General features: G+C 36.1%; 2 protein-coding genes across 3 annotated transcripts; one reads left to right on the top strand and one right to left on the bottom strand.

The window, feature by feature from the left end:
• Positions 1 to 163: 163 nt before the first annotated feature.
• Tko (30S ribosomal protein S12 technical knockout) lies at positions 164 to 4,594 on the bottom strand. Of its 2 annotated transcripts, XM_076390527.1 has the most exons (5): positions 4,452 to 4,594; positions 4,100 to 4,147; positions 3,963 to 4,010; positions 587 to 808; positions 164 to 474 (listed from the first exon to the last, which is right to left on the bottom strand). In XM_076390527.1, the coding sequence occupies exons 1-5, from the start codon at positions 4,513 to 4,515 to the stop codon at positions 341 to 343; spliced, it is 516 nt and encodes a 171-aa protein (XP_076246642.1). In that variant the 5' UTR covers positions 4,516 to 4,594; the 3' UTR covers positions 164 to 340. The 2 variants fall into 2 exon arrangements, with proteins under 2 accessions (XP_076246642.1, XP_076246643.1); XM_076390528.1 differs by lacking the exons at positions 3,963 to 4,010; positions 4,100 to 4,147 and having other exon boundaries at positions 4,452 to 4,589.
• A 6,823-nt stretch (positions 4,595 to 11,417) lies between these two features.
• On the top strand, positions 11,418 to 13,143 carry LOC143186974 (uncharacterized). Its single transcript, XM_076390877.1, has 4 exons — positions 11,418 to 12,299; positions 12,373 to 12,580; positions 12,693 to 12,825; positions 12,919 to 13,143. The coding sequence occupies exons 1-4, from the start codon at positions 11,525 to 11,527 to the stop codon at positions 13,078 to 13,080; spliced, it is 1,278 nt and encodes a 425-aa protein (XP_076246992.1). The 5' UTR covers positions 11,418 to 11,524; the 3' UTR covers positions 13,081 to 13,143.
• Positions 13,144 to 13,513: the final 370 nt, after the last annotated feature.

Here is a 13,513-nt window from a genome sequence, read left to right as displayed (position 1 = left end):
CATTGTGCCAGCGTCCTTCTCGGAGGACGACGCACGGTCCAGCTAACTGTAAACGCACGGTGGAGAATAGCCGCCACCTCGTACGAAATGTGTGTCAAAAGGCCGCAATTTGTGGGGCGCTAGATATCGAGAGCGTGACGCCCCTTTTGGTAGATAGCACTAGTAACCTTTCAAACCTTGAAATATTTATTAGAGGGAATATTCTAATGTACAGCTATGACAGATAGTTTGTAAGTGTAGCATTTTAATAATATTCTTCTCAGCTTTTTGCATGAAAGGTTAATGTTATAACGTAGGTAAGAAAACTGTTCTTTATTGAGGTAACTAGGCAACTATACAATTATTGGGGCTTCTTAATGACGTGAGGTAAATCGTACTTCCCACGGACGCATTTTATTTTGATACCAGGGGTGTCTTGCACCCTTCCCACCCTGCATAACACCACGTTGTGTTCTTGAAGATTGTGGCCAATGCCTGAAATTAAAATATGACATATGTGAGCTATCGATAGTTAACTTCAATGAGCTTACAGTGAGGTGGCACTTTACTGTGCTACGTCGAATGTTCCGATTAGTTTAGTACTCACCAGGTATGTAAGCAGTCATTTCCTTGCCAGTGGAAAGTCGAACGACAACACACTTTCGATTAGCAGAGTTTGGCTTCTTTGGCTTCCTAATCACCGTCTTTAACACTATCCCTTTCGCGAACGGCTTCCCATCCAGAGGATTTTTATTTTTCCTAAATTTTTTGTAACCCTTCTTTCTGTGCAGCTGACTCAATGTTGATCCCAGTCGTATCTGTTCGAAGCCTGATATAATAAAATATTTATGAAACTACGTCTGTTACGAAGTGCAAAATGGTATATTGATGTTGGTAGGGTTGTGTGCAATGGCTTGAGACACTTTCATTCGATAATCTAATAATTAAGGTAATTATTTCTTGTTCAAGTTGGGCCTCGCTATTCTTCAATTTTTTCTGCCATTGATCCCAGTAAACAATTTCCCTACTCGAGGTATTTCGTTAATTGCAAGAGCCCAACACAAATGCACATAAGTACTTTCATTTTCAAATACTGCCAACAAGGGAAAGTAATAGCCCAGTGAATGGTAACAATTAAGTTCTCTAGAAATTCTTCGGTTACGCAATCAGTCTAGCCTAATCACCCATAGACATACCTTCTTTTCTAATCCAACGTCGACTCAAACTATGACCCAAGCCCATGAGAAAGCATATTTCATTACATTTCAATATCCTCTTTTAAAGAGAGTATAACGTCCACTTTGAAAAGTATTCCCCAGAGGCATCGATATTATTTCCATCGAACGATTGCGCGAGTAGCGCGACAAAGAGACCCAGAACTCGAGGAGCTAGATAGGGAAATGGTCCCCAGAGGACCGCGGTGTCCTAGTCAAGAGCATTGTGAAGGGACCAGAGGAAAAATAGGAGACCCACTGAGCACAGTAACGGTACCGAGAAAACTGGAAACTCTTTCGCAAATAATCTTACTCTGCCTAAGAAAAGAGGGTCTCCGCCGACGGAATATCAAATATGACGGACGCTTGACATCTGCAAGCCGCTCGGCGAAAGCTGTCCTTTCTCGCTCGAGCGTGTATAAGCTTATTAAGCAACATTGTGACGGGGCTGGGTCCACCCACCCTTGCACAAAACGCTCACGATCCGTGAGATCCAAGCTGGACTGAAAGTGGACAGCGAATCCCTTCGAGAGACTCTAAAAAATCATTTGAAAGACACAGAAGATGTGTAGAGTAGGAAACCCGATTCTGGAATCACTTTTACTGATTCTGAGATCAAGGGAATTCATGCTGCGAAATGAGACTTCTTCCATGGCAGATTAAAATAAATGCAATTTACCTTTACTATAGACTTAGGACCCACTGAGGAGTTTATATCGAAGGGCATGCTTTTCAGGTCTTTCTCTTAGTCTTTTTTCTTAGTCTCATTTCAAGAAAAATAAATCTCACATTCTATAAATTTCTTGCTGATGACGAGGCATGAGACTATAGTAACGACTACAGTACTTCCTATCAAGATTCACAGACCCTGATTTTCATGAATTTTTAACGAAAATCAAATCCACCCGGAACATTCCCACATCATGGCATAAAATCGATCGTTCATGGTGTTAGAAGAGCTTCTCAGAGGGAAAGTTCGTCGAAGCGCAGTTTAAGTAAAATGTCTAGGATGACACGACAATTTCGTGATATTCTTGGGCTGGTTACAGCAGTCTACGATTTTCCAGGGTCTGTTCGTCGAGACTGCGCCATTGTGTTGTTCATTTCGAGATCTGGCTGACCACCGTCCGTCAATACGACAGATGTCCAAGCCTGCCGCTGCTAATCCGACCTAACTCGGACTTAACTAAGGCAAGAGACCAGCAGAACCTATTATGCATGGAAGGCAACCCCTTTTGCTCGGTAGATCAATGCGCAAGATTACATTGCGAAAATTTTCGACGTCGTGGTTACGCTTTTGTCGCGTTCACGCAGCCAAGATTCGGCGCAGGTAAAACCCATGGCTTATCTTTGGTCACGACCTCTCTCTGTTGTTTGATGATGGCATTTTGCGCAATTAGAGACTAATTAAGTTTCTGGGACTTTCCTGGTCTGCTTCGAATAAGACGAATTAATGGAAGACTCGTGAGAAGTACAAAAATAGTAGCTATGGTCCATGACTATAGTTTCATGAAAGTGGATGGTATATTCTTAGATGAATTTTTTAGTAAGTTATACAAATTATACAGGATCTTAATTTAGATTTTTTAAAAAATCCAAATCTAGAACAAATTTGTGACATAAACTCAAACCTACTATTCTCGTTTAGAAAAATGAGACGTGTCTCTGAAAGTAGATTAACTAAACAAATGAATGCCTTCGACTCGTAAAAATAATTCAAATGGTTCTATTCACTAAACAATCATCTACCCAAAAGGAAATATTGTTTTGCAAGAAAATTAAAAATGAATTTCAATAACGTCTGGATTTAAAAATAAATTAAGATCCCAGAAAAACCAGAATCTTCCAGCAAAAATCAAGATCACAGAGCGATGCTGGTCATTCAGTGGTTATGGAGAATGATGCTGTCCAAAGGCTCCCCTTTGTTCGGCGTCACGAGAAACGTGAAAATGCGAATAACAGTCTTAACGCAGGCTGCAACCCATCACAGATCGTTTCTAACAACTGGTCAACCGCAAATGGACACGTCACCCCCTTCGATTCCCACCGATTTTCGCTATTGGCCATGGAAAGCCCTGTTCTCCCCGTTTCGTCGGCTTTCTTGCGGCTCCTAGTAGCCAGATCCCTTTTTGCATTTTGAGAAGATCTCTCTTTCCTGGGGATCAAAGAGGTAAAGACTGCGTGCGCTTTTGCGAGCCACGCGCATTTTGCGCGGCCGAAGAATGCCAGAGGAAAGCCTCGGGGTCCCTTTCTAGGTCGACCACCCCTTTTGCCGCATTTACTCTCAACACAGAGAGACAGAGATACGAATCTGTCGAAAAGGCTTACGGAAACTTGAGATGTCACTCGAATTCTCTCTGCCATTGTCCAGCCTTGTTGCGTTTATGGGAAACGCAAACAAGCCTAGCAAAATTTCGCACGATTTCACGTAAATGGGTCAGCCTGAATTATTGCCTGTTTGAATGGGAGCGCTGATTTTCTTTTTTAGATACTGTTGTAGATATAGTTTGTTATTTTGTGTGTATGTGTTCCGTATATTAAAATATGTAGCAGTTTAATTCATAAATTTGATTGAGATAAAATTTGTTAATGTGGAGGATTTTAGATTTTGATCATTCGCTTCTTGATTTATGTGGAAAGTGAAGATAGATATCATGTGTTTTTTGTGTTATGGATCACATGTAAGTGATTAATGACAAATAAAATAGAAATACAGTGGTAAAATAATGTTTTTTTAAAATATGAATATAAAATATATTAGTACGGTACCTTGAAATAAATTTCCTAAGCATGACCTAGCTGCATTCACCAGACTTCCTGTTAAAAAAAACAAAGGCTTATCTTCAAATAAAAAATAATTATTATTATTGTTATTAAATATTAAATTTGAAAGGTGAAAGAAATACCTTGAGAGCCAGGGTTCATACATAGTCTGGTCAAATGTGGTCTGGTGCCTAAAACAAACAAACAAACAAAACAAATGAGTATAAATATATACAAAAAAATTCATAAGTCGTAAACAAATAATAATAATAATCATATAGTCGCCAGCGAGACTCTCACATAAAATTTGTTTTTTTAAATTAACAGCGAAATGTGAATACTGTTAAATGAACAGTCGCATATATGTTTAATTTTACGAATATGGAAAATTACGAAATATTTATAAGAAGGAAAATATTGTTATTTTTAATACTGAGAGGTTAGCTTAGAGGTTAGGTAACGAAATACGCAATTAAAGACACTTTCTGATTGTACCTTCAATGGAATTTCCTAAGCAAGACCTCGCTACACCCACTATACTTCTAGCTAAGATGTTCATGACGGACGTGATTAAACTATTTTTCAAAAATTAACCACTTTTAGGGAATGTATTCCACATCCTTGGTGTTTTATCTAGTGAGAAAATACGGAACTACGTCACAGTATTACCAAATACGTGGATAAAGTATGTTCCTATTTTACCCTAGTATTTTAGACACGAACCCACGATCACTTATTGATCCAGTTTCAGTAGAATAACTTACAATTAGTTTAATTCATCTTTTACTTCGTTAAAAATATTAAATAATTAATTTTTCTGTAAAATTTCCCCATTTCAATGATCAGTAACTTAAATACATGCAAAGTACTCCTATTATTGGAATAGGGGAAACTGTATGACTTAAAATACTCTTTTACTAGTGGATTTAAGGTATAAAGGATAAAACTGTTGTTTAAAAAGTATTAAAATTTATTTCACACATCAGGCATCAGTACAAAAACTCCTTTAGATGACAGATATGTTGAAAAGTGTAGAGTGCTCTGGAAATAAAGCTCACAGTCGTATCAGTGCGTGAACGCATACTGCTGATATTCATGATTTTTTCACCATCCGTGTCCACCAAGTCCACGTCCTCCAAGTCCTCCAGAAAGTCCACCGCCATATCCAAGAGACAGACCACCACCGTGTCCGCCTAATCCACCAGACAGTCCACCCAGTCCACCAGATAGTCCACCCAGTCCACCAGAGATTCCTCCAAGACGAATCGACTTACCACCAGACAATCCACCCAAACCACCGCCAAGTCCTGCAATTGAACATTATTTATTTAATATATAAATACATATATTAATTACATAAAATAAGAATAGAATTTTTCTTCTTCCCCTCACACTCGAACCTGACCCACGTACGGGTCAGGAAACTAAGTACGTGCCAAAGCTGAGATTGGGTCAGTAATAGGCACTGAACGAATTGGTCATATGAAACTGGATATAGACACTCGAAGATTAACCGCAATATTATATAAGCTTCCGGTTGTCAACTAGTTTGCAATCTGCTGCAAAGATCTGGCTAATATTACGAAATTGATATAAGTAAGTTTAGAGATAATTATCTGTTCGTAAAGTACTCTAATAATGAGACAAGGTTCCTCTAAGATTTTGTCTTAAAAGTAGAAGAGGTGGAGTTTACATGAAATATTGAATATTACCTCCTCCTAAGCTATGAGAGCTCAAGCCACCTCCATAGCCACCTCCATAGCCACCAGAGCTCAATCCACCTCCATAGCCACCAGAGCTCAATCCACCTCCATAGCCACCAGAGCTCAATCCACCTCCATAGCCACCAGAGCTCAATCCACCTCCATAACCGCCTCCATAACCACCTCCCAAGCCACCAGAGCTCAAGATTCCTCTTTTCTCGATTCTCTTCTCTTCATCTTCTGCCTGGCCATAGATGGGGCATGCCAGGGCAATAACAGCGACAGCAATCTGTTGTAAAAACAAGACATTAATAATACAGGTAATATTTGTATTTATTATTATTTAAGGAATTTGTTTTTGATCAAAATAGCATGAGCAGAAGCTCTAATTTAAGCTAGGAAAATCTTCCAGAATTATGATAAATTTACATACTGGATAAATTGAGCGACAAGTTTCACAGGAAGGAAAATTTTTAATGAACTTATATAGGCAAATCAATAATAATTTTTTTTAAGTGTTCAGGTTTTTATAGCCAATTATTTATTAGAATTAATTAAGCTTCTTTTTCAAATTTCTAGTCAACATACTCTCCACACTCTACAAGCTCACCATCTTTACCGCACCACTCATCGAGCTTATACCGAATATTTACTACAAGAAATCTCTTCAGTTTTAAAATGATAGAAATCAAACTAAAAACAAGAAAAATATTTAAAAAGCTTGAAATCTACTGGAACGAAAGAAGGCGCCCAAGCTGAATTTGCTAAATTTCAGCAATGCCTCGCAATAAGCTCGCAGTCGGCGCAGCCGAGTGAAAAAGTTTCGAGGTTCAAACTAAATCAGACTGCTACTCACTATGGTTTTCATGGTGATAATGCAGCGATGTACAGTTCACGATCGAAACTGATGCATTCACCACGGAATACACCCCTTTTATACCAGCGGAGTCTTTTACTCGCTACCGCATCCCAAGCTGATCGCGCCTGTATTCGTGTCGCAGAATAGCACGTGGAGGGCCCGCGCACACAACGCCTTTCTAAATGCAATAGCCAGCCCAGTACTCCTGTTGTCGCAAAATTTTTTTTCGCGATCACGCAAATAGTATCGAGTGGGACCTGTGTGTGCTATCGAGCCGGTTGGAAAAAAGTAGGTCAATTGTGAAGATGATAGATAGGTGGGAAACCAAAGAAGTTGTTATTCGAAGAAAAATCGTGTTCTTCCTAGTGTTGAAAGCGAAGGCGTTCGATAGGAAACAAAAACGGAGATGCAATCGCACTGATCGATCGCTCGAATGTACGCAAGTCTCTGACGCGCATATAAATTTCTAATTAAAAGAACGTTACGTCAATTTTACATTTTATATTTTTTTCATTTCTGTAATTCCTCAGTTCCAAGTCAATAACTCCATGTTGAGAAGTTCGAACGCGGTTTCGAACACGAGTGACCTATATCGCGGTCGCGGTTTCCTAGTGTCGATAGTATCGATGCCAATCGAAAGCGGATGAGCATCGTTGACATGTTCGCCGTTCTTGCGGAAACGATTTTTCCCCGTTTTGGATCCGATTGCTCATCCTATCTGAGAGCAGTGGATTCTAGAGGAGGGACGTTGGGGTTCATCGAGATATTTTCCGCGCATCTCGAATTTCATCCATAGGCGAAACTTTCACTGTTACTGTGAGCCAGGGGACGATGGTTTTCGGTTGCAGTGTTACGTAAAAATACGAATACGGATTTTTTCGGCGAGCTATGGCTTGCACTTCCTCCCTGCCCTCGTTTCGTCGCGTGTCTGCTCGCATTGGGTCACCTTTGTGGCAGGTTCTGTCTAAGAAGCTTGTAATTGGGTCAGGTTTTGATCGGAAACGTCGTTTATGTGCTTGAAAATTATTAGGCTGGCAGGAAAGGACTACGACCTAGGGTCACTACAAAAAATACATGGATAGTGGATTTAAAAATTTGAGAATTTAAACATTTGAGAACTTGAAAATTTGTATATTTGAATATTTGAACATTTGAATATTTGAATATTTAAATTTGAATTGGAAGTAGGAAGTGATTATTGAAATGAAATATCTAAGGAAAGTACCTATAATTGCCTGTTCTTATTTGGTAGTTCTTTTTGTCCATAGATAGATACCTATGTTATTTCGATAATAATAACAATTACAGTTAAGAAATAGGGAAGGCAGTAGAAACTTACGATTAGTAATTATTATTAAATGTGCATCGAAACAACAAAATCGTTTCACGCGTGTGAAACGCTTCATGATTCATTCAATATTTATGAAAACAATATTGTAGTAGTACTATTCTTCTACTATGAAATAGTCTACAATGTGAGATACACGACTACCACCTATGTATCATCTTAATTAGGATCTCATTAGAATATTTTTATATTTCATTATTTAAAAAATTATCACTTGATCAAAAAGTTAAATTAATTATTATGCTTGCTATAAGTTTAATACCTTCCGTACACTTTCGATTCGATTGATAAGTGTGTTAAATCTTGACGAATTGATCGTCACGCGACACAACACGTGTACTTAATCAATCGAATGATCAAAAATATCAAGTAACACCAGTTCTACTCAATGTTTTGCTGTTTTGTTTCGAAGGTATATGTAAAGGTAACGTGGATATTACTGTTACGTAAGAGAGTGTAATTAAGAAAAGTGAACAAATTTCTTACAAGTTTAGGTATAGTAGATATTACTAAATGCTGGTTGCGAAAGTGACTGAATATCGCGAATCGGGGATTATTGTGCAATGATTACCGATAAAGGGGTTGCACCATTGACTGCGTGTACGAGTAAACCTTACATCGAATGTATTTTTGTGGATCTATTCCCTGGGGCTGCAGTGTCCCGTTACTATTTCTGTGTCACCCGCAATATTACTAACAGATCTTAGAAAGCAATCATACTAGTCATAACACAAGCTCTAGAAGTAATTATTACAATAATATTGAATAAAACAAATTAGTCAATCAAAATTTTGCAGATTGTTTAATTACTTCAACATTACTTTAATACACTATATCATAACGTGTAGGCCCTCTAAGTTTATTCTAGAACTACAGATTACAGATAAAGAAATTTTAGCTTTATTTAGTAGGCTACTGTATAAACAGTTTGTAGTTATAAATAAATACTCTTGTGGCTTAATATCATCGTATACTTAATTGTAGAGGTTTTACAATGTCTCTAGATTCATAAATTGCATATAAATTAATAAATAAATAAGTAAGGGCTAAAGTTAGTTCATTGTAGTCGCCGCTAGATAGCTACAGTGTTCAATTTTTCACGTTTTAATTCAACTTTTCTCGTGTGCTTCTTTTGTGCAATAAATAAATAGAGTTCATCGTAAAATCGTATTGAAAAACTAATTATAGAGTCTCGTCTGGCATTGTCAATTATTATATATGTTTTTCTTTTCTTTTTCATTGCCTATTTCAGTAGCCATGTTTGTTCAAATTGCGCGCGCCGTCATTCCTCCTCTGGATGTCATGGGTATTAGACGTGTGTATCGCTCTTAGCATTAAACTTGTTTAATCCTGTTCCTGGCGCTTCCTGACTATTTCTAAAGGTATGTGTTCTTAATTTTAACATACTTCTACATGTTAAATGGATTATTTACTTCAATTTCTATAATTTTGGTGAATAATTCTCGTATGAAAAATTTGTACTTCTCCTGCTTCGAATATACAACTGGTCAAAACTTTTACTGGTCACGTGATGCTTCTGCGCATGCTCAGTTGCGCTGTTAGGAATTTCTTCGCGACTTTTGACACGCTAAGAGCGTCTCTCAGTTTTTATTCAGTTTTACGTAGAAAAACCGTTTAATTCTTTGTCATTTAATACAATTTCGGTTTTTTGTATTTTCTTTGTTAATTCTGTGGTGAAAGATATTGAAACAATGAAATATCGATACGTGGACATTGGACGTGACTGTAACTGACTTGAAGATTTCTCTATACTGTATTTTCGTCATTTATCATGTATAGGTACCTATCAAAATGATATATTATTGTTAATTATAGTTAGTGATATTCAACTTTGCATTGAATTACATGTGACTTTAGTAAGTCTTGACATGGTAGCACTTGTTGACATTATTGTACTTCTTCTTACATGCACTTTTTTGTCACGCTAATATTTTTAGATTTGTTTTTATCGATTTCGATGAACTCCTCTACCTGCACATTAACTTTAGGAGAAAGTATTTAAAATGCAATGCATAATATTTTCATTTTTCAGATTTTTACGGGTATTTGGACAATAAAAGACTGATCTCTCCCCACTATAGTGTGTTAACAGGAGCTCCAAATGTATTTTTACTGCTTCGAGAGATATTTTTACTGTTCAACTGATCATCAGCCATGGAAGTGAGTCAAACAATTACTTATATTACTTTTGACTAGAAATTTGTTTAATGTTCGAAAAAAGTTGTGATTTATTTGTTTGACTTTGTTTTGTAATTTGTTTGGTGTTAAATGATAACACCTACAAATTGTTTCGATTTTTGCTTATTTTTTAGCGCCCTATGTGGCTGCTTTTTTAGCGCTCTATGTGGCTGCTGTTTTAGCGCCCTGTATAGCTGCATTATGTGTATTTATATGTATATTTTTTGCATTTATTCATATTTTTTTGTCTAATGAATAATGGTGAATTGTTTACAAAAAAAAACAATCGAATGTACGTTCTTGGAAATATTGTTCAAAAGTACTTGCATTCGAATTGACAACAAATTTTCTATTCTTGTGTTTAAATGTTATATGTGCTTGGAACCATTTCTAGTTTATTTACTGCAGTTTTTTCTTCATATATTTCTTCCATGATTGCACTTCACTCTGATCATTAAGTAGATTAACGGTCGATTGGTTGATAAGTGACTAACTTTGAAATTTCAAGCGGGTACTGACACGAACCACAGTGCATAAAGCCTGATAAATTACGGCCACGTTTTACGTTCATTGACCATGGTGATATGGAGCCATTTGGGATCAATGATCATTCTTCTTACTGAAGCACTTTTTCGTAGATCTTTCAGGCAAAGAATTTAGGATTTATAGAGTGACTAGCTTTTAATAAATTGTAAAAACGAAGTAGATTATATAAAATGTATACTTATAAATAATACAATTAATGTAAATAATACAATTAACTGTCTTAATTGCAACTTATAAGTAGTCAAAGCACTTAAGTTACCGATTCAGAAAGCTTTTATAGTATAGGAAAGTTCTCAGCAGATGGCTCTGGAGGTCTAAAAATGTGTTATATTAATTATTAATACAATGTCAATAAAATAGGCTTATTATTTACTTTGAGATTTTTTATTACACATTTAAGTTTCCAAGCCACCTTACAATTTTTGTTTCATTCATTGTTGATGTTATTAATTCAGCCTAAAATAAGATTACAATGTTACGTTTTCGTCGTTCAGGAGAATTTAAGGAGTTTCTAAAGCAATTTCTAGTCATTTAAAGCAACTTACATTAACTTATTTAGAATAATGTTACCGACTTTGATGTATTGAATTTCATCAAATGTGGTTCTCAAACCCGCCGTCTGTTTAGGTGACGGAACCTCCTATAAGATGGTAGCTCTATTCCTTTACTTAGTCAATGGTTAAATTGCTAAACATAACCTTAAATATATTTCAAATTGAGTGTTTAACCTCATAATTAGATTGCACAGCTGATGCAGTTTAAAGAATATAAGAATGATTATCATCAATTAAAAAAGTTTCTTAAATAATAGAAGGTCTAATAAAAATTTATACATGTGAGACAGGTAAAACAGCAAGTACTTTATAATAAATATCTGTTCTCTATATTCTTCTACGGATTTCATGTTACAATTATGGGATTAAACTCAGGAAATGTATCACTTGTGAAGGCTGTGATTCAAAAATTAATATGTACAAAGAATCTGGATATATTTTTAAGCGCATATAAGAATGACATTTTTAGGATCAATGTCAATGAGCTATGTACTAAACTTAGTGATGATACAGCAAGAGAGGTCAATAGTAATTCAAAAGATCATAGTGAAAGGAAAAATATAATAATAAAAAAACATAAAGCAGATAACTACTTATTTGGATCAGTAATAAAAAATAAAAAAAAGGAAAATGTAAAATTTGTATCAGAACAATCAGGAACTTCAGAAACATTATCTCATAATAATGAGCTTGAATCAGAACTTCAGTGGGTATTAAGAACATCAAATGCAAAACATATAAAACGTTTGAATATTACAAAACAGAATATTACAAAGAAAGTAGAGTTCACTGATGACAGAAACGTAAAATCTGATGAATATTTAGATAATAAAATCAATAAGATAGAATCATCTGAAACACCAAATTACATTTCAAAAAATTTGTCACAAAGTGTTCATAATATAGTATTACCAAAAGAACTAGAAGATGTAACATTGTTTCCCATTTCTGGCTCCAAATCACTTGACAATGAGAATATATGGCATAGAGAAAGTAATGAAAATTTATATATTCCTAGTGTAACTCGTATTCTTCAAAATACTATGTCTGAAGCATCAAAACAGGCATTAGAACAATGGAAGAAAAATATGATTGAAAAGCTAGGTCTTGAGCAGTTTGATATATATTGTAAAGGTACTGCATTTTCCAGCCTGTAAGTTACGAAGCTTTAATCAGCACCTTATTTTTATACTATTGTACTTTTTAGAATTATTGAAAAATGGTAGGTTGTTTCACTCTTGCATAGAAGATACTCTACTCCAGAAGGAGATTACAGTTCCTTCAGAAGTAGAGTTAGCATACAGCAGTGTGCAACCTGTTTTGTGCAACATAGAAACTGTCAAAAACCTCGAAACTCACGTGTTACATCCAAATTTGCAGTACAAAGGAGTCGTGGACTGCATTGCTTTCTATAGGTAAAACGGAAACTGATTTGATCATCGTAGAAGAAACCTACTTTACCATGAACTAGAATAGACTCACTCTTAACATTTTATAGTTTTAATTTTTTTGAAATAACGTGTCTAGGGGTAATCTTTGCATAATCGACTGGAAAAAATCTGATAAACAAAAATTAACACTTGCATCGACTTTCGATGCACCACTGCAGGTTGCCGCTTATATCGGCGCTGTAAATGCCTCAGATAACTACCCATTTAAGGTAATAATAGTTAGGAGGAAATTACTGCCCAATTTAAATTTAATAATGCAGAAATCCAACGACGCGTTAATTGCATTATACATGCATTTACAGGTAGATAGGGGGTTGATTGTAGTTGCTTACACGGACGGTAAGCCTGCAACTATCCACGAGGTGAAAGACAGAGCTTTAGAACTAGCGTGGAGAAATTGGTTAAAAAGACTGCGACAGCATTATGTTAATACTAATGAACAGAAATTAGGTAATACTGTGTAAATATACGAAAACATATAATACTCTATTTTTGTATTGCCAATGAATAAACGATAAAAATATGTAACTAAAGTGTCACTGAAAAATAATTTAAAATTCTACTTTTATTGAAGTTTTGAATGATGAAAAAATAATTTGAAATATACGGGAACGTGGATACTAACTTCACGGCGAGTTCACTAATAAAACGCAGTGAAAAACGCTGACAGTTCATACATAAAAACGCGCTCGTCCCCCAATATGCGTCGTGTTAGTTAACATACAGTAATTATAACTTGGATAGCTGTGGCCCTTCGTAGGACGCGACGTTACCCAACTCCCCGTTACGCAGAGCCTTATAAGCGTCATACGCAACCCTTCGTGTACCCTTGGGAACCGTAAACTAATGGTGAAGCTATGTAGCGGAAACGTATCTTTCGTTGTATTTCCCTGTATT

This window comes from Calliopsis andreniformis, unplaced genomic scaffold (genome assembly GCF_051401765.1).
Source record: "Calliopsis andreniformis isolate RMS-2024a unplaced genomic scaffold, iyCalAndr_principal scaffold0022, whole genome shotgun sequence".
NCBI lineage: Eukaryota > Metazoa > Arthropoda > Insecta > Hymenoptera > Andrenidae > Calliopsis > Calliopsis andreniformis.
The sequence above is the reverse complement of the archived record's forward strand: the minus strand, read 5'-3'. Positions and strand labels throughout refer to the sequence as shown.